At 44.8% G+C, this 26538-nt stretch overlaps 2 protein-coding genes across 8 annotated transcripts in view; one reads left to right on the forward strand and one right to left on the reverse strand.

Annotated features, from left to right (window-relative positions):
- Positions 1-16: 16 nt before the first annotated feature.
- Positions 17-18890, reverse strand: DGKA (diacylglycerol kinase alpha). 6 transcript variants are annotated; one of them, XM_036236532.1, is made up of 24 exons: positions 18701-18890; positions 13176-13323; positions 12693-12766; positions 12228-12360; positions 11914-11988; positions 11400-11449; positions 11007-11081; positions 10698-10817; positions 10470-10584; positions 9781-9869; positions 9532-9651; positions 9238-9336; positions 8972-9055; positions 8700-8773; positions 8465-8539; positions 7968-8053; positions 7786-7875; positions 2274-2434; positions 1970-2034; positions 1621-1711; positions 1140-1338; positions 911-1031; positions 667-727; positions 17-392 (listed from the first exon to the last, which is right to left on the reverse strand). In XM_036236532.1, the coding sequence occupies exons 2-24, from the start codon at positions 13237-13239 to the stop codon at positions 309-311; spliced, it is 2205 nt and encodes a 734-aa protein (XP_036092425.1). In that variant the 5' UTR covers positions 13240-13323; positions 18701-18890; the 3' UTR covers positions 17-308. The 6 variants fall into 6 exon arrangements, with proteins under 6 accessions (XP_036092425.1, XP_036092426.1, XP_036092424.1 ...); XM_036236533.1 differs by lacking the exon at positions 18701-18890 and adding an exon at positions 17853-17964; XM_036236531.1 differs by lacking the exon at positions 18701-18890 and adding an exon at positions 17069-17317.
- PYM1 (PYM homolog 1, exon junction complex associated factor) overlaps positions 17483-26538 on the forward strand; it is a 19353-nt gene continuing 10297 nt past the window's right edge. Inside the window, exon 1 of one of the 2 annotated variants that reach the window (XM_016165780.2) lies at positions 17483-17622. In XM_016165780.2, coding sequence (XP_016021266.2) covers positions 17529-17622 — 94 coding nt within the window. In that variant the 5' untranslated portion in view covers positions 17483-17528. Of the gene's footprint in view, positions 17623-21828; positions 21956-26538 lie in introns of those variants that run through there. The other variant, XM_016165781.2, reaches the window with a different exon arrangement.

Consider the following 26538-nt stretch of genomic DNA (forward strand, 5'->3'; position numbering starts at 1 on the left):
AAGGTATACCACTTACTTAACAGATATCCCAGGAGGGGAAAAAAAAAGTCATTTTATTCAGATGAGGCACTTTCAATGTATGTGTTTGTGGTGTGTGTTTGTGTGTGCGCATCTGTGTGTGTGTGTGTGCACGCGCGCGTGCGCGCATGGGGACTAGTGGAGGTGGTGCAGGATAATAAATACTGTGAGGATGAAGGAACACTCCCTTGAGCTGCAGAAGGGTGTGGCAGCAGTATACAGAGTACAGTCCAAGGAGTACAGTCCAGGGAAGTGGGTTCAAGGCTGGCTTTGAGGTTGAGGTGTCCTTCTCAGCACAAGAAACCAAAGAAATTGGAGGAGCGTGGAGGTGGGCCCATGAGCATGGGCATCTGGTTCCTGTGGGTGATCTTGATCTGGAAGAAAAGGAGCCATGTTCAGAGGCAGGACCTGGTACTGTAGGGATGGAGCAGCAGCGAACTGGGGGAAGATTTGTGGGTTTTGGGGTGGGTTGCTGGTGTCCTAGAAAGGCCATGGAAGGAAGGCAAAGGGCTGAGAAATCAGGATATGAGATAAATGGTGCACAGGGGTACTTTAGGCATTGGGAGGAAGTAAAGAAGCTATAGAATGGAGATTTAGGATCCATGGAGCCTAAGGGTTCAGCTTTCACCAGGCACAGGCAATACTCACTGTACAGGGTGTCTGCATCCAGGGTTCTCCGTCAATTTGCATGGGAAGGGTTTTTGTGGTGCTGTGGGAGGCCAAAGCAGATTGGTGGAGATTTCTTTACCAACCAATGCCAAAACTCTGTTTCTGAAGTTGGTTTTGACAGCCTTTGGTACTGAGGAAGATCTAGTACAGCAGCTATTCCCACGACCCTGGTGCTCCTGGCCCCACTCCTTCCCATAGAGCCCCTAGCCAGAGTTTTCCTTACTGGAATGTGATCTCAGAGCACTTGGCCAGCCGATGTCCAGCACTCTTGAGCTTGGTATAGATCTGGCCCATCTCAATCGCACCCTCCAGCCCTACTACTTCCAGCCGCTTGTCGCTTAGGTCTGGGGATGGAAAGTGGCAAGATAGGTTTTGCAGAAGCAGGATGCCTCCAAAGAGAGTCACACCTTCCCCTTTTTCCTGTCCTCAGCTCTCAGGGCTGCTCGTCTCACCCGGTACACTGGTTTTCAAGATGTCAGGGTCGGTGATGACTTTAGCTGTAGCACCTAAGGCCTGGTTGATCCCATGGATGTCCCCATGGGACCTCTTGGTATCGCCCCAGAGGTTGGAGCCTCCATGTGTGCTAGGGATGTTCAGCACTGCAATGCCTTCCAAAGACAAGTCGCTCAGATTCAGTGGTTTCCCACAGATCTGAAGGAAAGAGAAAACAGATCCTTACCTCATGGTATAATCAAGGATGTGACTCTTCCCTCCACCAGATGACAAACTGGGAAGATCAGAATTTGGAGTTTTGCAAGGGATGAAAGGAAATAGGGACTGGTATATCTTGAGAACTTAGGAAATCAGAATTGGAGAGCTGGCAGATTAAAGCAGAGGTTCAAGAATATGGGAAGTTCTTGAGGGCGCCTGTGAAGGGAGGAACTAAGATATAAAAAGCTGAAAAGATGTAGAATGAGGTCTTATCCTACCTACCTCGACTGTCAAAGACTCCTCCAGCTTTTTGCACGTTGAGAAGATGGATTCAGATGTGGCAAATTCGAAATACCATAGTTTGTTCTTCATTCTGTGTCAGCCCCAACACAAGGCCCAGTGGTAGAGTTGGGGGAGGGGGGGGAGTGGGGATAAGTTACACAGTGCTGGTAGGGGTAGGCCAAGTAACAGAAAAGAACATTAACCTCCTGACTCCAGACCCATGTGGAACAGGGTAGCTTTGGGTCAATGGGTTTCTTAGAGGTGTCACTGATCAAGGGCTCTTGTCATACTTGGCCACAACCCGGTTCTTGCCACTGTGTATGCCCACCCCAACCCCACTTTCTCTCACCTGCTGTTGAACTTCTCGGGACACTTCTCTCGCATGATGTGGAATCGGTGAGCAATAGAGGCATCCTGGGAAGTTCAGGCATGTAAGATCAGAGGCCTGCCTTTTCTCAGCACAGAACTTAATTTCTCCTCCATTTGGAAGCAGTATGTCCCATATTCTTTTCTTGCAACTCACACCACTGTACCCCATCCCCAATTTCCCTGTGTCACAGCTCTCTTAACCTCTACCTTCTCAGTCTGCTCTCCTCCAGCCTCTGCCTGCTTAACCCCACTTCCACCCTTCCCCCATGCCCCACTCCACTGACCACACCAATGGAGAAGTAGTTATTGATGATTTGAAAGGGGACTGGGTCACTCTTTTCTTCAGTTTGTTGGGGTATCACCTCCACAGACCATCGATCCATATGTACCACTTTACTTGTCTCTAAGTCCTTGAGAATCTTCCCCAAATTCTGTCCCTCATATCCTAGGGATGGGGGAAAAGACAGGTTAACTCAGTTCCACAAATTCCCAGGGATCCTCTGCCCCAATTCTTCAGACTCCCCCAGCCCTTGCCAGTGAAAAGGCGGGGTGCTCAGTAATGGCTCCCATGGACCCTGCTGGCCCTTTTCTCCACACTGTCATGAAGGATGATTGTTCCCAATGTATGTATGCATCTAACAATAATGCCAAAGTTCATCTGGAAGATTAAAGAAAATGGCCAGGAAAGTTTTAAAAAATGAGTGATGAATAGGGATAATCTGTATCTATCTATCTATCTATCTATCTCTCCCCACTATCTATGTCTCCTGACACTTTCTCCTCTCATTTTACCGGATCACACACAGTATAGAGCAATAGTGTCTTAAATGGTGTGATACTGACACAGTGAATAGAAAAAAGTTCAACAGTATTCAAATAATAGAGTGCCCAGAAATAGACTCAAATATAAATGAGAATTTAGTATATGGTGACATTTCAAATAAGTGGGTAAGATAGATTATTCAATAAATGGTGCTCAGTGTAGAAGTCACTCCTTATACCAAAATAAATTCAAGGTGGAGAGGGATGGGAGAAGGATGAAGAGGGTAAAAGGGGTCAAATATATGGTGATAGAGGGAGACTTGACTTTGGGTGATAAACAATGTAATATACAGATGATATATTATCGAATTGCATTATACACTTGAAACTTACATAATCTTATAAACCAATGTCACCCCCAACAAATGTAATAAATTTAAAAAAAATTCAAGATGGATCAAAGAACTTAAATGTAAAAAAATGGAGCAGAATTTTTACTAGAAGAAAAGATGAATAAATGTTTTAATAATCTTTGATTGGCCTTTCTAAAGCATAATGTAAAACTAGGAGCCAAAAAAGGAAAAAAACTGATCGACACAATTATATTAAAATTTAAAACTTTTGTATGGTTAAATAAACACATATCTAAAAAAATACAAAATACAAACTGGGAAAAAATATCTGCAGCACATAAAATAGATTAACTTCCCCAGCATTCAAAAAAAGCTCACCAATCACTATTTTTATAAGTCAATAGAAAAATGGGCAAATAACAGAAACAAACCAATCACAGAAGAAATATGAATGGCCAATATGCATATTAAAGATGCTCAGTACTATTAATAATTAAAAGAATTGGAAATTAAAACAATTAGTAACTTTTTCTTGTCTATCAAATTGACACAATATGAAGAGATTGAGAAAACCAAGTGTTAAAGGGATTATGAATAAACTGGCACTCTCACTTGCTGTTAGTTGGAGCATAAACTGGTATTTTATTTTTGGAAGGCAATTTAGCAATTTTTATTGAAATGTTACCAAATTTTATCAAGACATATCCTTTGACACAGCAATTTCACTTTCAGGAATTTCGCCTACAGAAACTAACACACATGTGCACAGAGATGGATATGCAAGAAAATTTGCTGAAGTACTTTCTAAAACAGCAAAAAAACTTGAAATAATCTAAATGCCCATCAGTAGGGGAAGGTTATATAAATTATGGCAAATCCATGCCATGAAATAATGTGCCGCGATTGATTACAGAACAAACGCTATATGTACTAACATGGAAAAATCTCCAAGACACATTATTCAATTAAAAAAGAAAAACCAGAACAATCTGAGGAGTATGATCCCATTTATATTTGTTTAAAAGTTGTCTATGTGGATATGGTTCCACAGTGTAGTGGTTAGCACATCTGCTTTATACGTAGAAGGTCCTGGCTTCACACCCCAGTGGAGCCAAGTTCCATCGTCTATGGTGATGCCACCCTGAGCAAGCCCCATGTCTGATCTTGGAAGCTAAACAGGGTCTGGCCTGGTTAGTACTTAGGTAGGAGACCACCTAGGAAAACCAGGTGCTGTAGGTATAATAATAATAAATATTTTTTTAAAAAAAGTTGTGTGAGTATGTATGTGCGCACATAAAAACAGAAAAATGAATGCAAATAGGAAACAGTAGTTGTCTCTAGGATGTATGTGGAATTTCGTGAGAGGCAGGGAAGAGGAAACTTGAATGTGATGACTTACACATTTAACTTTAAAATTTTTTGGTGAAAATGTACTAATGTATTATTTGTGTATTTTCAAAACTAAACAAATGTAAAATGTTCATACTCTTTGAGCCAGAAATTCCACTTCTAGAAATTTCTTCTAGAGAAATTCTCACATCTGGGTGCAGAGATAAACATGCAAGGGTGTTCACTACAGCATGATTTGTAACAAAAAACTGAATGCTCCCCAAATGCCTATAGGGAACTGGGTAAATAAATTATGACATATTCACACAAAGGGATGCTATTCAGTAATAAGAAGAGTGAGGCAAACCTGACTATATTGAAATATGATTATAACTAAGATGAGCTATTTCGTTTTAAAAAAGAAGAAAAAATCTACAAAATGACCTCATTGTTTAAATACATATTACTATGTGTCTAGAAAGAAAACTATGAAGAAATAGACTCCAAAACCTTAGGGATTAAATTACAAGGAACTTTCCCTTCTTTGTCATGTATGTCTGAAATGTCTGATTTTTTTTTTTTTTTTTTTTTTTTTTTTACCACAAGCATGTATTATTTTTGTAATTAGGGAAAAAAAATTACAAAAAACAATCTATACTTCTCACATTCCACTGATAGTCCGGCCCATTATAATTAGCTTTTCACTATACCATCCTTCTGAAACTCTTTGGGCAAAGGCTGTCAATGATTCCTGCCAAAACCGATAGCATATTTTTAGTTCTCATTTTAACTCATGAAACTCCTATATTGGTTTCTAAAATACCACTCTCTAAGTTACAGAGGACCCTCTCTGTTCCTTCTTAGTCTCTGTGGTAGGCAGAATAATGGCCTGTCAAAGATGTCCGCATCCTAATCTCCAGAATCTGTGACTATGTTGCCTTACATGGCAAAAGAGATTTTGCAGCTGTGATGATTTTTAAATGAGGAGATTACCCTAGATTATCTGGGTGGGCCCAATACAATAACAGGAGTTTTTATAAGTGAAAGGAGAAGGCAAGAGAAAAAAATCATGGAAGATGTGACAATGGAAGCAGGGTTAGAGTGATAATATTGCTAGTTGGAAGGGGTCCCAGAGCCAAGGCATGCAGGCAGCCTCTAGAAAATGGAAATGGCAATGAAAGTGATTCTCCCCTAGAGCCTTTAGAAAAAAAAACAGCCCTACCAACACCTTGACTTTAGTGCTGAGGGACCTGTTTTTGGACTTCCAGAACTGCAAGATCATAAATTTGTGTTGTTTTAAGTCACTGTTTGTGGTGACTTGTTATAGCAGAAATAGGACACTAATACAGACTCCTTTAATAATTCATTTTCCTCTGCTCAACCCTTAAATACGGTGTTTACCAGGATCTTGCTATCCTTGTCCACCTTTGCTTTTTACCTCTTTCCCTGGGTAACTTATCTATTCTCAGGATGTCAATTACTTTCTAGAAGCAGATGGTTCTTGAACATGTATCTACAGTCCTAATTTCTCTCCTAAATTCCTAACGTTGACTTCTAACCACCTACCACACTTCTCTATCTGGGTACTCCACTGACACATCAACTCAATATATCCAAAACAAAATCTATCTTTCTTCCTTAAAATGGTCCTCCTCTTGCATTCCCTATCTTAATAAATGGTACCTCCATCTGCTCAGCCTACTAACCCAGAAAATATCCTAGACTTGTCTTCACCTCATCCTCCTCCACAACCCATTAGTTACCAAGTATGTGGCTTCCATATCATAAACCACTGCTGCGACCTTTGCTTTTGTGTTCATTATCTCTTGACTAGATTATTGCAGTACAGGTACTTTCTTATCCTGTCTCCTTCCTCCAACCTATCCTCCACAGAGCTCCCATAGCATATTCCTTCCATCTCCCCCTCTTCACATCTCTTCAATATCAATGCAAATTTTCATTAGCACTGTATTTATATCATTATTTTCATGATTTGGGTTGCATCAGCAGAAATTGCTATGAGAGTCTCTTTTGCAGAACACAGTAAAGACTCAAAACACATGATTTCAAAGTGTCTAATACTGTAAATGAAAACAAAGTCAGATGTTGAGTTTTTAAAAACTGGCCAAAAAAATTGGTCATATGTTTACATACAAAGGTTAAATTATAATATGTACTTAGAGACATGTCTACTTCCTGGAATAATATTTTATATATGGAGAGAGTAATTTTACTATATATACTGTATAATATTATATATATGTAACTAAAAGAAAAAATGGATATATATTTTAGTTACATCTTCCATGAGTTTAAGAGTTTCCCATGGTTCAGGGATTGCACATTCAAAGACTTCAGTGGTCAGAAAGGTAAAGTGAATGAGTGAATAACAGCAAGGAACCCAAGGAATTGCGGTGAATTGAAGACTACATGACTCGCTTCTCAGAAATAACGAAAGTCAAAAAATTAAAACACTGCAAGGCAAACAATACAAATAATTTCTGTGGGCTTTCACCTTTCCATCTCTGGCAGGATAAAGTTAAAAACTCCCCAGCACAGCATGCATGACCCTCCACAATCTGCTTGGCTCAGTCCTCTCTCTTCTCATTCCCCACCTTGCACCCTATGTCCCAGTCACAATGAATGACTCACACTTTCCTGAATGCACCACAGGTTGTTTGGTGGCTCCTCCTCTGGTTTTAACACAACTTCTTCCACCTAAAATGTTTTTCGCTCTCCTTAGCAGACCCCTATTCTATAATCTCCTGTGAGGTATAAGAGGTGGACTTTGAATCCAACAGCCTCAACTCCAAGACACTTCAAACTCCAACCTGCCCGACAGTGATCTTTATAACACCATCCTCTGAATGTTTTCTCTTTTAAGGAAGCAGGAGACTAGAAATGCGAGTGCAGTTAGGAGACTGTTGCAATAGACTTGGGAAGAAATTATGAAGAATGAATGAATGATCCCTGATTAACTGGTAGAATGAATGAATGAAGCTCCCTGCTAGCTCCATCACTTAGCATCTGCCTTAGCACTTACACAACCTTCCTTATTCCCCATACTCCTTGATGCTCTGAGCCCTAAGAATTGGTTGAGAGAAATAGAAGGATATTTTTAGGTTTATAGGGAAGAGGACCGTCACCCTTAACCCTTTTAGGTTCAGACTGTGGTCCTTGTTTCTTCTAAAGCTTTCTTCCTCTGGGACAATCCAATTTGGTATCCACCCTTCGGTGCCTCTTCTTCCCTGATCCTCTTTGTGAACCAGATATCTAGATACCTTCTAGGTGTGCCTTTCCCTTCCTATGCAGCTCTACCTATCCCTCAGGAAAACAATTTCTAATCGCTTACCTCCTCCCCATCTTAGGCAACGAGCTAGATCATTTCCAGTGCCCAGGGGCAACACAGCAACTGGAGGCACAAAAGGCAAGTTCGCTTTGTCTAGGAGGAGCAGGTGAGGAGATGGAGAGAGGGAGTTAGCTCTGGAAGGCCACTGCCCCAATGCCCTGCCCTCAGCCTCACCCTGCACTGACCGATGGTCTCTAGGATCCAGCCTACTGTGCCATCTCCACCACACACCAAAATCCGGTAATCAGGAACTTCTCTGAAGAATCTAAGCCTGAGACAAAAGGTGAGAGAGAAGACAAGAAAGGATAAAAGGACCAAGCTACCCAACTCCTGGACAGGCAGATTACTTCTCATCTGCACATTCTTATGGCACCCTTCCCCTTCATCAAAAGACTTTTTTTCTAATAAGGTCAGAGGAAAATTGCAATGGGGAAAGTTATAGCCACTGCTCAATGGTTAGAGAGAAAGTGGTACCTCCATCTTTTGAGAACAGAATAAAAATGAGCCAGGACACTCCGAGGTGGGGATACCCAGTGACCCTAGTAAAAGCAGCATTCTGAATTCTAGTTTCTTGGGGTCCCCTAACCACCCCCCCCAAAACATGCACTCTTTGCTGCTCTCTCCCAACATACACAGAGGCAAACACACACACACTGTGATACAGCCCCCAACCTACACTCACCCTGGCTCAGGACCATCCTTTAGGAGGTTGAACACTTGTCGAGGGTTTAGTAGATACTGGAATTTCCAAAACACCCTGTGTGACGGAAATAGAAAGGCTCGTGGTAGGGAAGGGAGAGACTGTACCCCATTCTCCTGATGTCCTCCTCAAAGTATGTCTCCTCCATATACACAGATTCTCAAACTCTGTCAATCCTCCCCCTTAATCCTAGAAGACAAAGTATATCTCTCCTCACCTCTCCCCCTGCTTCCCACCACTCTTAGGGTTGACAAAGACCAGAAGTGGGTGAGTGTGAGCAACAGGGTCAATCTGCATGGGGAAAAAAAACACGGATGAGGAACATAAGCTTTTGTTAGAGTTAATATAGGCTCTGGAGACAGGGGCAGAAGGCTATCATGACCCTCTTTCTCCCCCGCCGAGCAGGTTTCCCACTTCATTCTCTCCAAGAGGGCTCCAGCAAAGGAAAACCAGCTCCCACCATGACTCCCAAGCCTCTTAGCCCTGTACCCGCAGAGCCTCAAAGGTGTTCAAATTTAAATCATCTGTGTTCTTCTGGCTTGTTTTGCTACTTTTATGCTCTTGTCCAGAGGCCTAAGAAGGGAGAAAAGCAGAAGAAAGGAAAAGCGGATTATGTGTGAATCCTTAAACAGATCAGAGTCTGACTTGAATTCTAAAAGTATAGGCTCTCCGCTCTAAATGGCACTGTACATATGTGTGTTTTTTAATTGGAGCAGCACTCCTGCCTCCTCCCAGCTGCTGCCCACAGGTCTCACCAGGACGCTGGGATAGATGGAAGATGGGGGCAGGATGTGATCCCGGAGCAGCCCGCAGTCACACTCATGGCCCAAGGCTTGCAGGCAGTCATCGTGGATCTGAAAGACAAGGTGGGCATGGAGAGACCGTGGAGGTCCTCCCCTCCCATCACCTCTCAATCTTGGGGTCTGGTACTAAAAGAGGTGGCTGGGAGCGTAAGACATATGCGCCAGGCGAGGAGACTAGTGGGGGAGAGAGGGAAGCTTAAGGAGGGGCCCTAAGGCATAGGCTGGAGAAATTGCTCCCGAACTCACCTCTAGGTGGCACCACACACAGTGCAGCCCGACTAGACCGTGATAGATCCGGATCTTTTTCTGACAGCGGTCACATCGCCCAGACACACAGCCTCCTCGCACCCACACATGTGATTGGACCTTGGGGAGAAAGGCAATCCCTTGTCTGAGAGGTTCTGAACAACGACTGGAGAAGGGCTGAGGGCTGCGATGGGCCAAGGGTCAGGGCCAGGATGTGGGTGGTGATGGGGCGGACTTAAGATCACTCACGCCGATGTCCTTCCGAGACTTGGCATAGGTGCTGACTTCACAAGGCAGGGCCTTCATGGCACACTGGTCGTGAACGGTGTACTTACAGACTGCGCAAGAGGGAAGGTCAGAGCGGGAAGGTCAGAGCCTTAGCTGTAGCCCCTCCCCCTATTTCCTCCTTACCTGGGGACGAGGTGGATTACTCACTAAAACAAGACGTATAACCCTTTGCTGTGAGGGTGTGGTAGGGAATTAAAATTTGGGGTGGGGGCTCACCTCTAAGACCTATGCCTTTTTTTTCACTCTTCCCCCTAAAAGAGTAGTTGCTACTGCATACCTACCCCTACTCCATCCATTTGCCAATAACTAGTTGGATCATAAAAAAAGGAAGCCTAGATGATAACAACAACTACTACTACTACTACTACTACTACTACTACTACAACTACTACTACTACAACAGCTAATTTTTATTGCAGATTTAATAGTAGGTACATGCATTGGGTGAAGCACTTTTCTTACATCAACTTATTGAATGTTCCCAATGACCTCATTGTCAGTTGAGTAAACTGACGTTTTACTAGGTCACATAACTAGTCAGCGACAGAGCCCAGGATTCAAACCCAGGTCTCCCTAAGTTCAGAGAGCCATGCTCCCACAGATTGCTGAGCTGCCCCTCTGCTCCCACACTCCCAGGCCCCATCACTCACGGTTACAGCACAGCCCCTGCTTGCCAAGACCAATGCTCGACTCGCACATGTTGCAGTAGACTGGTCGGGGGAACCTCTTGGGTCTCCACATGTGCTGCCCATTGTCCTTCAGGGTCTGGGAGGGCACAACAGATGCTAGGGAGTGTCTAAGTCCTTAGAGGGCCAGCCTCTAGCAAGCACAACCCAAAGCAGCTGTTTTTCCCATCCTCACAAGTCTCTCCTACTCACCATCTCCAGACCCAGCAGCACTAGCAGTGGCACAGTAGTGGCTCCAGCCCGGAGCCACTCAGCTAGGGAGACAGAGCCACTGCCATCATAGTCAATCTCTTTCATCATCTCTTGAAGAATCTGAGCAGAGAAGGTGGGGGGGGGGACTTTTGGGGTGAATGGCCCCTCAGATCTGACACCTCTCCATGGACCCCAGCCCAGCCATCTTAGCCAAGGGGACTAGGCTGTCTGTCAGAGATGGGGTAAAGTAGATGCAGAACTCACCAAGGAGAAAGTACAAGAAGGGACAGGAAGGAAGAAATGCCTTACCGGCCTCAACTCAGACACATCCCAATCCAGGTATTCAGCCACTCGCATCATCTGTATGATGATTTTATCCACTTCCTGGGGGCCAAGAGGGTAAGAGTCACAGCCATATCCCACCTCACTACCACCATCCAAAACATTCTTTAGAAATCAGGGTTCTTGGGCTCCACCCCCAGACCCACCTCTCATTCTCGGGTGCCTCTGCCAAGTAAATGAATGTCTAAATGTTTTCATATGTTTGCAAGGGGGCCCCCAATTCATGTCTTTGGCCACCTCTTTTAGGAGTCAAGAGCTTGGGACCTACTCCCAAATTTAGTCCTACAGGACTCAACTTCTCCCTCTAGCTTCCTCTACAAATGGACACTCCCTTGCGCAGCATACAGGTCCCCAACTCACTGAGCTGTCCAGGATCCCATTTCTGTCCATGTCGTACAGCTTGAAGGTGACTGTGGGGTGTTTTAAGGGGGCCAGGGTCAGTTTGTGAGGGATATCCAAAGAATTCATTACATAATACAGGGGAAACAAAGAGATAGGGAGAAACCTTTTAGATGAAGAGGCCAGAGTTTGGGGCTGGGACTGAGAAAGAAGACAAAAATGGAGGGGAAACAGGCCTGGATTCCACCCTTGGTGAACCTGATAGGGGAGACAGTACACACCTTTCACATTCCAAGAACACCTCAGGCCACCCACATGGAAATGTATAAGACATGGGAACTGGAGTGACTATGGGGGATGGCATTAGGTATAAGGAGTCTGTGGGAACAGAAGAAATGGGTCTATTCTCTGGCCCCACCTTTGTCTGGCCCTGTTAGCCTTTAGGAATCCTGAACAAATGAGGGAAGGAAGGCTGGGGAACACCTTCTCTCCTTTCACCTTTCCTCCCCTCTCCTAGTCCAGAATGGCAACTCACATTCTAGCTTGTCTTCTGGCCGACCACCCTCCAGAAGAGAAAAGTAGCAGGAGACATCACTGAGACATACCACATCTGGTGACAAAAAGTACAGCAGAGCTGAGGTTGGGGTGCCCTCCACTCTGGTTCTTCTCTTTTCCTTGTTTGTTCCAATTCTTTCCTCCCTCTAGCTCCTAGACCAGCCTGGCCAACCTCCACCTCTTGCCTCCAGCCCTGTCCCCAAAATGTGACTCAATTCAACTCTTACTCCCAAAACTACACTAATTTGCCTTTTCTTCTGGAAGCCCAGCCTGGTCCCACCTACATGATCATACCTTCTTTCACAGTCTTTTCTAAAGAGTAACCAGTCTGGAAGGATTGAAACAGTGCCAGGCTTAGGCGACTGGGAACATCATCCACTTCCAGATAGATTTTCAGGAATTGCTGGAATCCCTCATACCCAATGGCCTATGATGAGAGCAAGCATTACCATGGGGGAGTCTGCAGGATGGGAGTTGAGGATTGAAAAATTAGGAGTAGTGGGGACGGAGACAATAAGTGCAGAGCTGGGACGCATCCAAGGCAGGAGTATGGTTTCTTGGGCTGAGTCCTGAATTTATAGACTCTCTTGCTTTGTCCTAAAGCAATAGCTGCAGTAACGGTGGACACTGGGGTGTCTTAAGGGAGGAGAGGAAGGAGTGGGCCCAGAATAATCCCGGGAATTTGGGGATCCCAAAGGAGTGGCAAATACAAACATGGGAGGAGTTGGTCAAGGAGAGGGTTTCCCAGCTGCCACTCACATCTCCTTGGAGATATTCAGCCATTTCACCATCCTCAAAGAGCTTTAGAACATCACTGACCTTCTTGGTGGAGTCTAAGGTGTGAAGAGAGTGAAAGAGCATTAATCTGGTTCAGCTCTCTCCGCCTCCAGCCAGAGTCCCACCCAGACAGCCAACAGGAAGATTCAAGTGAGATGAAAAAAAAGAAGAAATTCTGACATACACGGAGAAAAACATTTCAGAGACTCCAAAGTGGTACCCCTCTTTACTTTCTTCTCTGAGACTTAAAGCAGGTAGTCAAGGTTCAAAGAAGGTGGATGGCGAGCTGAGACCCCAGGCATCTCCCCATCTCCCTCTCCTTTCTCAGTCATAGGCATGTCTTAGGAGCTGACTGGTTCAAGGCCATTGGGGAAACTGGGGGAGGATGAGGCAGGGATGAGAAGGAAGAGGAGGGATTCTCTTGGGTAAGGTATCTAGAACTGAAGGACTGAGAGGAAGACTCACATTCCATGTATTTTTGCAGCTGGGCAAAATCACTGGGGCTTATTAGGCCCCTTTCCTTGGCCATCTTTCTTTTTTTCTTAAGGAAGGCCACAAAGGCAGCTTGGTAGTAGTACTTTTGGTGCCTGGACCTCGGCCTCCAACGGTAGGTCTGGAGGAAGATGACAACAGCATGTGGCGGAAAAAGCCAGCAGAGTCCCTTTGGTTCTGTCTACTCAGTTAATTCTCCACTCCCAACATTATCTCTGTTCTTTCCTTGTCTCTGAATCTTTTTCTTAGTCTCTTCCTTTCCCTGTGTTCCTCTCCATATGTCTCTCTCTCTCTCTCTCTCTCTCTCTCTCTCTCTCTCTCTCTCTCTCTCTCTCTCCCTGGCAGTATCTGTCCTGTCTCTGTTTCTCTGACTCATCATGTTCTCTCCTTCATTTCTGGATCCTTGGCCAGCTCTCTGATTTCACTCTCAATCTGTCTGAATTCATCTGACTACCCGCCCCCCCCCCCCCCGGGGCTTTCCCAGTGTGTTTGTCTCCGTGAGTGTGTCTCTTGCCTGCTTCTACCTTTCCTCCCGCCACCTCCAATCTCTGTGCTCTTTCCCATCACGGATCCCGCAGTCCCGGCCCTCCGGGTGGTTCTCACTGCGTTGCCAGCACGCCTCCACAGCCACGACCCCATCTTGCTCCGGCTGGACCCCATCTTGCTCCGCCTACAGCCTCGGTCCCCAGCCCCGCTTCGCCACCCACTCCCCGAGCCACCCACGCCCCGCAACGACCTCTAGCGCTTCTGACGCGCGACACAGAACCAGCCCTGGCCGGGTCCCCAGCCCCAGCCCTGCCTCGCCTGCGTCCCCGCGGAGCTCGACTGGGGAAGGGCGGGAATCCAGGCGCGCGAGATTGGGCGCAGGTAGGGGAAGAAGATTAAGCATCTGCCTGGCTTCCCAGTTCTAGGAGGGTTAAGCTAAGTGCGGGAATCTTGAATTCTGCGGTCTTCCTTCTACCCTGCTAGATTAGGGAGCCCCAACTTTCAGCTATGGGACCCTGAGACCGAGGAGGAACCATCACGTGGATCGTGCTGACCGCTAGTTCAGGGACAGAGTAGCAGAGAACTTGTCTTGAGGATTCAACAACAGCAATAACAATAATATCTCACACTAGTATAGTATGGTACTGTTTTGGAGTCAAATAGAACTAGAGTTAGTCACATCTGGGTTCCATTCTTAGCTGTGATACCACTGTGTGACTTAGGCAAATAACATCTGTAAAATGGGGAGAACAATACCTATCTTTCATAGTTGTGGTATTAAGTCAAATAATGTATGAAAAGTGCCCACTATAATGCATGGCATTATAGAAGGCCTACGAGAAATGGTAGTTATTATTGTAATAACAATTAAAATCAAATCCTATGAAATTGGAAATTATAATGGTATTGCCATTCTAGAGATGAAGAAACTGGAACTCAAAAAGGTTGGGACTTCCCAAGGCAGGTGATAAATGGAGGAGCCAAAGCTCTAACCCAAGAACTGAGTGGCAGGGCCCCTGCCTGTCTCTCTGTCCTTCTCTTGTTCCACTCTTGTGTTCACACACTGCGTTTTAGTCTCACTGCCCTTCTTTCTATTGCTCAAGTACAAGTTCTTCTCTGCTCAGGGCCATGGGACTTACTATTTTGTCTGCCTGGAACACCCTTCCCCACTCTTGGCAGAAAAGCAGAATTGTCAGCTCTTCTAAGAGACCTTTCCTGATCATTCCGTCCTAAAGTAGCTTCTCTCCTTTGCACAGCACTCTCCTCTGTTTCCTTCACAGAACTTAGCACAAGTGGAAGTCATCTCGCTAATTAATTTTCTTCTTTGTTTGCTGTTTGTCTTCTCTTCCCAAAATGTAAGTTCTACAAGGGCAGGAACTTGTCGGTCTTGTTCACCACGGTATCCCCAATACCTAATACAGTGCCCAGCATGTTGTAGGTGCTCCGTATTGGTTGTACAAAAATAGTCCTGTAAAGTTAGGGGGTCATATTTTGGGAATATTAACCTAAATATGGTTAAATGGGATGCTAGACAGTCAGGGGAATATGAGACAATTTGGAGCACATGTAGTTGGTGCTAAATAAATAGTCCTTAAATGAATGATGCTGAAAAGCACTTGTGGTATTCTATCCAAGGCTCTAACCTTCTGCTTCCTCTCTGCCCACTTATTTAGGGCTTGTTGGGTGAGGCTCAAGGAGGCAGTTAGGACATATAAGAATTTCCTTTCTGATGGTGCAAGAATCTTCTCTACAGCCTCTGCTCTTGAGATTCCTTTGCTGCCCATCTTTAGTATACCAACCCTCTTCTGGGGGCTCTCTGGGAACACTTAGAAAGGGGTTCTGGAACAACTGATACTCTGAAGAAAGGACTCCATCCATTTATCCCTTTTCAGTGACTATACTCCAACCTCTACTGCCAACAGAGCTAATGAATACGTAATAGTCTTATGGCTAATGTGGCCTGTATGGCTTAATTAGCTGATCTGATTACCTCTGGGGATTCTTAGATGGCTCCAAGTTTCTAGGAAGTGGATTCGGACAGAGAGAGTAACAGGGAAAGAGCAAACAAGGGATAACAGGACATAATAATGCTCTCTTGTTTCTTTTCAAAATGACCCTTTCTACCCCCAAGGTCTTAAACATAGTATACAGTAAAGGTCAAGAGAATGGACTTTTGACTAAGATAGGCATGAATTAAAATCCCAGCTCTTAGATGAGTTATTTCATCTCCCTGAAACTGTTTCCTCATCAGAAAAATGGGTACCTAGATAAACCAGTCACAATGTGGTATTAAATAAGATAATACATGAAACATGCTTAGCAACTGCATGGTACAGAACAACTCCATAAATGTTAGCAGATATTATTATTGTTATTGTTATTGTTATATTAATTATGCAAGGTTGGTACCTAGAAAAACACATTAGGAACTTAGGCAAAACGATGTCTTTGATCCAGGAAAACATAAATTCTAGGAAATCCCAGCACCAGTGAAGCTCAGTTATACACCTTCCCACCTTGTATCATATCTCAAGCATAGACATGCAGTATCAGGATCCTGCACTTTGCTTGTGGGAGGGTGAGGCAGTGGTTGGCAACTAGACTGTCAGGGTTTCGGACACCCTGGGCTGGGACTTTGGACATTAAGGCTCCTGGAATGTTTTCTTTTCAATTGTCGTCTTGACTTCTCTCCTTGCAAGTTTAGCTGCCCTTGTTGCTGAAAAGCAGCAAACTACAAGATCCTGGGATCTTAAAGACCTGGAGCAAGTCCAGGTTTTTCTGCCTCTCCATCTGAACCCTGAAGCTATAACCTGGGCTAGCCCAGGCGACTACCAGGGCTGGGAGGGTGAGGTCTGCTGCCTGCCAGCCAGCTATTTGTGACTCACCCTTCCCTTCCCTTCTCTGGTTTCCCTGCCCGCCCCTTCCAACTTGGGGTGAGAAAATTAGAAGTTGACTTGGAGGCAGAGAGTCCCAAAACATCCTCAGAGCTGGGAGGCACCAACTCTCACATTTTACAGAGGAGGAAACTGAGGCCCAGAGAGTACGACTCTCTCAGAGTCACACCCAGACTTCACACATCCTGTCTTTAGTCCATTCCATTAAATCGTAGTGTCTCTAGTTTTCTAGATCTTATTTTAAACATTAAATAGTAAAATTGCTGGTAGCCGAGATAAGTATAATTTCTAAAATCGTGCTAACATTTAAGGTTTCCTTTTTCATTTCAGCATTCATTGTTCACATTCCAAATCTCATAAATTTACCATTACTCAAGAATCAACTATGTCCCCAAAACATTTAGGCTGACCCAGCAAGGAACCCCAAGAAGCAGGCCTCCTCTTTGAGGGCCCAGATCTTTTCACCTGGACTTCTGAATCCCTTAACCACACCAGGGCCTGAATTCTCCTCTTCCTTCCCAGGACTGAAGGAGTGTCTATTCTTCACTGCCCATCCCTGCTACTAGGTAGTGGCCCCTGAAAGGGAAACATTTATCTTGAAGCCTCAAAATTCGTTAAGCCTCCACAAACCTCACAGATGGGAGTGTTGCTTGATTAAGAGGGTGGTGTTTCTTTGCATGGGGGTGGGGGCATCATTGCGTGGTACAGGAGGAAGTTCCCATATTGGCACAGCGGGGGAATGTGGGCTCATTCGTTAAGAGGCTGAGGAGATGCCCAATAATATCTGCATTTCTTCCTCGGCAGAGCTCATGACCCCCATTTAAAGGTGAAAAGCAGGATTCAGACCCAGGCAGTTTCAAAAACTTCTCAGTGGCAGGTGTGGAAAGCATAGGGGTGGGAAGTTGTGGATCAGGAGGCCAAACGAGAACCCTTCTCCACCCGTGCAATGCTGTGGAGGTTCCAAAATGGACTTTCCTCGGACATGGGTCCCTGGGAGCCAAGCTTCACCATCCCTCAGAGAAAGCAGGAGGGATGGAGAGGTAAGGTTTGGCTGGAACGCTGCCTACCAGGTTCTGGCCCAGCGCCCCCGCTGCCCCTGGGTCCTGGCGCAAACCCTGATAGCTACCCGCTCCAGCTGTCACGCTTCCTCCTTCTCGGCCCAGCAGCCCTACCCTAGCCCTCGCGGTGTCCCCTCCCGCAGCCCCCGCCCCCGCCCCTCCTGCTGGGGTGGGTAGGGCGAGCGGCGGCTTGGGGCTCGCGGGGTCTCTACCTTGCCTGCGGAGGGCGCGCGGTTGGAGCTGAAGCGCGGCGCAGTAGCTGGAGCCAGAGCTAGGCTGGAGGGGACGGGCCAGGCAGACGCTACAGCCGCGGGGCCGCCCCATTCCTGACGACACAGCTGCCCCCACCCCCACCCCGGCCGGCCCGCTTGCGCCCGCGCCCGGCGCCCCCAACTCTGGGAACTGCCAATCTGGAGAGGCCCTTGTTTCCAGTTCCCCAAACCTCATTCCTCTCTCCCCCAAATATCTCCAGGACTCAGGTCTATGCCACTTTCTGCACATCCTGTGCTTCTCATCTTCTTTACTTCCCGGGACCAGCTCTGTTTCCATTTTCTCTTCATTCCAATCATACAGCCTCTCCCTTCATTCCAAATCTAGGAGGCTAAGATAGGAGGCGTGGACGCTGATGGGACAGCTTGGCGGCTGCCCACCCAGCTAACGTTTCATCCTCTCCTAATTGCTGCCATCCTGTGGGGACTTCCCTTTCTAACTCCTTTCCATCCACCATTAACTAAATTCATACTCAGGAGATTCCACAACAGCAAGCCAAGAGTTCCAGACTCCACATCCTGAGATCCAAATATCTCACCCCCTCCACACACTCACCCAAGGGCTCCACACTGCTTGATACTACTTGAGAGAATCTGCCCACCCTTACCTCCAGGGTCCTCACCTCCATAAAAAACAGACCCCAAAGGTATCAGACTTGTTTTCTCAAGTCTAAGGACACCTCCTTCTCTCAAGACATAGACTTTCCTAATTCCTGGGAGAAGGTTTAGGTACAATGAGCACTTTGGTCTGTGTCCACCCTTTCTTTAAGCCCTAATCCTCCCAACTGTACCTGCTGGCCTTGGTGGGTGGTATAGAAGGCCCTGACCAAAAGTAGGGGTGTAAGGAGATCCTTTCAGCTTCTCCTGTCTGGAATCTCTTCTGGAGTCAAGGCTCTGGGGATGGCGAAGCTGGTAGAGCAAGGGAGAGAGACAGAGGCCTAGGGACCTACTGGTAGGAACTGGGGACCCAGGCATCCTGCTCCCTGGCTCCGCCCCAACACCATCTAACCCCCTCCTGCCTTTCATTGAAGTAGAGCACAGTAGCAAAGGCTGAGTTCCTGGAATCTTCCCTCTTACACCTGGTAGTAGAAGAAAGGGGGAGGGGAGACCTCTGACTGGAAGGCGTATGTGTATGTTCTGTATACATTGTGTATGTGTGTACACACACACATACATACATATTTTCGGTGGGGATTGAAGTGAAGGAATGAATACATGAGGACCTCTAGTGGAAACAGAGGGATCTAAGCAGTTCTTGATTGTTTTGAGATAGGCCTGTTGGAAGAGATGCCTCCATTTTTATCAAAAACAGCTGCTGAGTGATAGGATTTGGAAGTTATTATTGCATCTGAAGATCTGAGGCACGAGTTGGAGAGGGTCTGTCTCTCTGCTCTCGTGTCCCCTCCAATCTTCAAAAGACATGGGCCCTGCTACTCCACATCCTTCATCTCCCTTTCCTATATGACCTTCTTAGTCATGAAGAATCGAATCGTAAGTACTTTAGAAGGCCTATTTTGCTCCAGATCTTGTACTCAGGTCTGCAGGACAGCAAATGATGTAGCCTAGCTTTAGGGCTGCGCCCAAGAGTGGCTTGGTGTATATGCGTAAAGTGTTTCCCCACTCTAAGTCATCCCGAACAAACACATAACTTAAGTTAAAAACAAGTCCCCTAGCCCCTAGTCCAATCAGTTTTCTGCCCCCGAACTGCTTATCTAGAAATACTGGAATGATACTAATTTTTAAGGCATTCGGCTTTCCTTGCAGATAACACAATCATACCACCCTATGTGTGACCAGTGTTTCTCACTTCATCATCCTTAGCTATGTCCTGACATGAAGTTAAAGAGTCCCTTTTCCTTTTAAGACATTTTATGAGACTTCAAAGTGGAGCATGGGGTGATCTCTCTAATGTGAAATCATGTGGAATCAGTTATACTTTAGGCTTCTTTGTGTCTTCTTTAGGATCTGTGCTCCATAATACCCCAAGTCAGTTACTGGTGGGGGTGGGAGAAAGAAAGGCTGAGAAACATCTCAGGAGGAGGCCTCTAATGCCTACAGCTCCAGGTGCTCATTTCTTTAATCAACCACATCATAAAAATCAGAAAGAAAGAAACCACAATGAACAAAGGGAAAGGAAAAAACAACAGCCTTGTTCTCCCCAGCCTCTTCTTTCCTCTCTTCCTCCTCAGGGTGGGGGGCCACATCCGGGCCCCAGGCTGGGTCCCAGGCAGATCTGCTAGGCAGACAATTGAGTTTCACTTCCTGTCAACCCAGAGCTGAGACAGGATGTCTGGGGGGATAGTGGGGGGCTCAGGTTTTGGTAGTTGACAGGGGCTACTTTAGGATTCCCTCTTGCAAAGATCCATGGAGCAGCCCACTAGTACTAGTACAAGTACTCCTCAGGTAGTAGAGTCAAGATCAATGCACCCCTCTAGTTTTTAGGGACTTCATCTCACATTCTCGCCCCTAATTATTAGTAACAAGGCTAAGGACAGGATGCTAGACCTGGCAGGGATGAAAGACGATTGGTAAAAAGCTGGGCATGGACAGTGTTAGAACACTTGCTATAACTGTTTTGAATGCAAACCAGTTTTTATAGTCTTTTGAGACCTTCTGAGTTGAGCCTCTGGTGGAAGTCAGGGAGGTGAAGCATAGGAAGGTAAGCTGTTGACCTTAGGAAACTTCTGAAGCTCCCTTTCAAAGCCTTAGGAATTTCGTAGTCAGCCATCGTGTTTGTTTTTTAAGTGAGAAACACAGCTTAGTGTTGCAGGTGGTCACTAAATATTCGCCTTCTCCATCCTCCCTGGTTTCAAGGGTACTGTTGGACACTGACCTAAACCAATGTGAGAGATTTAGGGGGAGGGTAAGAGGGTTGATAAGGAAAAAGCAACATGGGGATGGGGGAGGGCAGAGGTGACACCTGAGGAGAGGTGACTGCCCAGGCTGCAGGGGAAACGAGTTGAGCAGGATTTAGCCCCGAAGGAACAAGAGCTGCTGAAAAGAACAGAGGAAGGAGAACAGTTGAGTGAGTTCATCTGAAGAATAAGGAGGCTCGGGGTAGGGCAGGACTGTAAAGGGAGCGACCGTATGGGCTGGGATACTGGCGAGGTGCTCGGCTTTCGGCTTTCGATCCACTATGCCCAAAGACTTGAACGAGGTTAATTAGAATACTAACTGGATCCGCCCAGCAGCCTTCACCTTGCCCTCTGACCCTGGAGCCCCGCCCGAGGAGGCTCCCGGGGTCAAAGGCCCGAGCAAACTTAAGCTGTTGTCACGTCGACGCCCGAGTCCCCGGGGCTGCTCCTGGGGCAGGGCCAGGCCAGGGCCACCAGCCCAGCCCGGCTCACCGCCTCCTCAGCGTGGAAGCCGCCGGCAACCCTGAGGCTGCGGGGACAGGCGGCTGACCGGCAACGCCCTCCGCCTTCTCTCGCGGGTGTCAGTCCCGAGGGTTGAGCCCGGCGGCCGAGGGCAGTCGGCGCGCCATTTCGACCTGCCCACCTTTTAAGAGAGGGTTAGTTGGGGTCTTCCATTTGCCCCCAACAACACTAGCGTGCCCCAGGGCGTTCTTGGCGTTTGCTCTCCCTGCTCCGTGTCCCCAAGCCGTTCTTTGACTCGAGTACGGGCCAGGGCCTGAATAGTTTTCCTTTTCTCATTTATCAGACCCCCTTTCCGGGTGCAGGTGGGCCTTCTCCCCTTATTCCTCGCAGGTCCTGGACGAAGAGTGCCTGTGAGAAGGGCTGTGACTCGGAACTGCTCTCGGCGCCCAGATGACTGTTTTACACTTAACAGGCGCTCAATAATGGTATTATTGGCAATAAAACAGAGCACGGCTTTTATTTTACGAAAGTCTTCAGCTTCTACTCCTTTCTTCCTCCTCCACCTCTATGCATGAAATGGTGTACTCTCCCTTTAAGACTAAAATGGTGTCTTGCTACGATCAGGCCTCTACTTCCGGTGAGGAGGGGGGCGGGACCCCAGCCCGCTCACGCCGGAAGTGGTTTGCGTTTTCAAGATGGCGACTCCCTATGTAACTGACGAGACCGGCGGTGAGTGCGGGAGGCGCGGAGCCGCTTCTCTCCGGGCTCTCGGGGCTGGGGTTCGGACTTGGAAGGGGGTCTGTGCCCCGCCCATCCTGGGGCCCCTCCTTTGCCCCGCCCTCCGGACCGCCTTCCCCATTCATTCTCTCCTAGGGGTGTTACCTGCGCCCCCTTCTGGTCTCGACTTTAGGGGTCTCTGCTTCCGGTCACCCAAACCCTGGGGTCCTTCAATGCTGGTCCCTGCTCCAGGACCCCATGGGCCCTTAGCTTTCCTCCAGCACTTGAAGCTCCAGTATCTCTTTTGGATTCTCCAGCCTTGGGGGCTCCTACACTCTCAGTTTCTCCAATTCCTGTCCTCCTCTTGTCCCCTCCCCCGTTTCTTAGCTATATCTGCTTTCTGCCCTACCACAACCACGTTTTAATTCTTTTTCTTGAAACTATATATATGGAAAATCTCATTGCTATATAGTGGTTTTCCACTCTCATCTTCATTGTTGGGTCACTGAGGTCCAGAAGTGTGAAGAAAAGAAGAACCTAATATGTGTAACTTTCAGCTTGAGTTTTCTCCTTGACGGCCCCGCCCTTCTCTACCTTCTTTGGTGATGGTGCTAGGAGTTGAGGGATCTAAGGTGCTAGAAGGCAAACCTGGAAGGTGTCTAGTAGCCTTTAGAGCCCTCTGACAAGTTGATAGAACCCACTGTTCTGGTTAGCGAAGAATTTCCAGCCTGGCTGATTGAGATGCTGAAGTGTCTGCTGTGTGTGTGAGCTTTATGTGTTGAAAACTGAAAATCAGGATTTTCACTGTGGTTTTGTCTCATCCGAATTTCCTGGTCTTTAGAAAATGTGCATAGTAATATCTACCTATTGACGATCAAATAAGATAGTATATGTGAAAGCAATTTATAAAATGCTTTGTAGGTAAGATGTTACTGTTTTTTTGTAGCCTTCATTGTGTATGTGTAGTCTTCTGTACAAGTGACACTGTGCCGGTGCTGTGGTACATAATCTGTTTTAAAATGTGCCATTAATGCTTCTCGCTTTGCTGATTAGTGTTCCTTAACATCCCAACCCACTTCTCCTGTGGTATCTACTGACAACCCAAGTCTCTGCTACCTTTACTCAGCCTTAATTTCAAAGTGGTACAACTTCTGCTCTCTACTCAGTAGGTCCTTCTTCAACTAGCTCCTTTTGATGTGTACTTTGAAAATATTCAATTTCCAGTACACTTCTCTTTATTCTTAACTGTTTCCTTAAACTGATTTAATAAAAATCCAGTTATCACATCTCACCCTATCCTCCCATCAAAGGGATATCTTCTATTTTCTATGATTGTGTGAAAGAGGAGAAGGAATCACACTGCTTTTTTGCTTTCCCCTGCTACTTCTAGATCCTTGATCTACCACTGTCACTTTAATACTCATGGAAGGGATTGCCATATAATTACAGCATTTTCTCTAAAACCTCAGGGCCATCATCTAATGCCCACAAGGACCCAGACCTATCACATCATACATTTTCCTCCACTCTGTTTCTTGCTCCCATTCTTGGTATCTGCAGCAGCTTTGGGATATTCCGATGTTATGGATCCTCAGCATGAGACCATTGACTTTCCTTCATATTTTCAAACCAGCTACACATCAGAATCACTACAACTTGGACCTCTCCTATGATACCGCTTCCCCTTCAGGTGCTTCGCATCACTTATTTTAGCCTCCTTCTAAGTCACCTTTTTCACTAACTTATACCCATAGAATCAGCGTTTTTCCCTCCTTTGGTTTTTTACTTTACCCATTTCATTGACTCTATCAGTACCTTCATGACTACCTTTGATGCTGCCCTGTTAGACTTCTGTGACCAGCCACTTTGATACTATCCTCATTGCTTTCTTCATTCATTTTGATCTTCTATACTAAGTAGACACTTCTTTTATCTCGAATCATACCCATCAACTGTTTTATTGGCTTCTGCTTCTAGGCCACAGTGTATGGCTAGAGAAAAAGTACAGTAGAAGCTAGTGGATCCAGTATAACATAATTTATTGTTGACTTCTGCCGAGATCACAGCTTCTTTCTAACTCTTTTTTCTTGATTTGCTTTCATTCTGCCATGGCTATTTCCCCAACCTTTTTTAGTTCTCTGTGATCCTCGCTTTTAATTCTCCTTTATGTGCAAATGACCTCACTTGCTATTTCATTGAAAAATCAAGGCTCATCATTTGTTTCTTTCCTGTCCACAGCTTGTTTTCTTGAGTATCAGGACTACGCATACTATTTCCATTTCCTTACTGCTTATTTGTTTCTTAGAATTCTTTGCAATTTTTGTTTCTAGCACCAGGATCTCCTGAGTTGCCAATTGTGTGGTGAATGGCTTTCATTCCTGGATGTACAGTCACACATCAAATACAGTCTGGTCAAAATCAAGATCAGGTTTTTTTCTTCGTTATTTCTGTTAAAGGCACCATTGTTCTAGCCAATCCAAGATAATTTTTTTTTCGCATCATTTTGTTGTCTTTTTCTCACTCTTCTTAAAATTTTAAATAGACTTTATTTTTAGAACGTTTTTAGATTTATAGAAAATTTGAGATGATATAATTCTTGTGTACCTTATACTCAGTTTCCCCTATTATTAAAATCTTGCATTAGTATGATACTGTTATTGCAATTAATGAACTAATATCGATATATTATTAACTAAAGTCCATACATTATTCAGATTTCCTTAGTTTTAACCTTTTTTTTTTTCTGTTCCAGGATCCCATCCAGTACACCATGTTACATTTAATTCTCGTGTCTTCTTAAGCTCCTATTGGCTGTGACAGTTTCTCAGCCTTTCCTTGTTTTCGATGACCTTGACTGTTTTGAGGAGTCATGTATTTTGTAGGATGCTCCTCTATTGGAACTTGATGTTTTTCACATGATAAAACTGGGGTTATGTATTTTTGGGGGGTCGACCATAGAGGTAAAGTGACATTTTCATCATATCATGTCAAGAGTAAATAGTATCATAGTGATTTTTTTGGTGTTGTTATGGACCATGATGACCTGGCTGAGGTAGTATTTGTAAGGTTTCGCCACTGTAAAACTTACTTTTTTCCCCTCTCTTTCCATACTGTACTCTTTAGAAGAAAGTCACTATTCATAGCCTATACTTATTTTTCCTTTTTAAAAATTTTTTAAAAAATTTTAATCACAGTCGACATTCAATATTACAATAGTTTCAAGTGTACAACATAGTGGTTAGACATTTACATAAAATTTGAAGTGATCTCCCAATAAGTCTTGCACACACCTGACACTATATATAGTTATTACAATATTATTGACTATTCCCTAAGCTATACTTTACACCTCAGTGACTAATTGCCAATTTATACTTCTTAATCTCTTCACGTTTCACCTAGCTCTCTAACACCCCTTCCATATGGCAACCATCAGTTTGTTCTTTGCATCTATGAGTTTGTTTCTGTTTTGTTTGTTTATTTTGTTTCTATATATAAGTGAAATTAAATAGTATTTGTTTTTCTGTATCTGACTTATTTCACTTAGCATAATACCCTCTAGGTTCATCTGTGTTGTTACAAATGGTAAGATTTTATGGTTTTATGGCTGAGTAATATTCCATTGCATACATGTGTCACATATTCTTTATCTCTCTTTGTCTTTTGATTGGAACATTTACATTTAAATTAATTATTGATAAGTATGTATGCCATTTTATTGTTTTCTGATTTTGTTTTTTCTTTCTGTTCCTTTCTTACTCTATTGCTCTCTTTTATGTTGATGACTTTCTGTAGTGTTGTGTTTGGATTCATTTCTCTTTATTATATATCTCTTGTAGATTTTTGCTTTGTGGTTACCATGTACATAGATGCTACAATCTATGTTTATAGCAATCTATTTTAAGTTGGTCACTTAAGTTCGAACACATTCTAAAATCACTATAATTTTTACTCACCCCCTTCGCGTTTATATTTTTGTCATTATTTTTTACTTTTGCGTGCATTTGTATTTCTTAATTTATTGGTCAATCTACTGTTTTTATTATGTGTTTGCCTTTGTCAGTGAGAATTATTTTTTCTTTGCAATATTTTTTTTTTCTTAACATATGTTTTTTCTTCTTAAAGAAGTCTCTGTAACATTTTATTTTCTCTTTCCCCCAATATTTCTTATAATACTGGTTTGGTGGTGATGAACTTCTTTAAATTTTTCTTGTCTAGGATCATAGCCCACATTTCAATTATAGAGAGTTATGTTCCCTTCCTTAAGACTAGAGTATTTATATACATATACATATTTGGAGTTCTTCTGCACAGGAGATTTATTCTTCTTCATATATTTATTCATTCACTTATTTATATCAGTATAGATTTAGGATATAATCTGATGCTATTGTATTCATTTTATTGCTCAAAAGTTCCCACTTTGGACATTATGAGCTCTTTTAGTTGGCCCAGTGTCCCTTTGGCATACCCCAATCAGTGTAGGTTTGTATTTTTGGTTTTTTAGCTCTTCCTTACTTTCTGGCACTAGAAGATGCTACAGGCTCATCTTATATATTTCTATCCCAGTCCTAGAATCAGCCATTTCTCCAAGG

Source organism: Rousettus aegyptiacus, unplaced genomic scaffold, assembly GCF_014176215.1.
Source record: "Rousettus aegyptiacus isolate mRouAeg1 unplaced genomic scaffold, mRouAeg1.p scaffold_m13_p_2, whole genome shotgun sequence".
NCBI classification, from domain to species: Eukaryota; Metazoa; Chordata; class Mammalia; order Chiroptera; family Pteropodidae; genus Rousettus; species Rousettus aegyptiacus.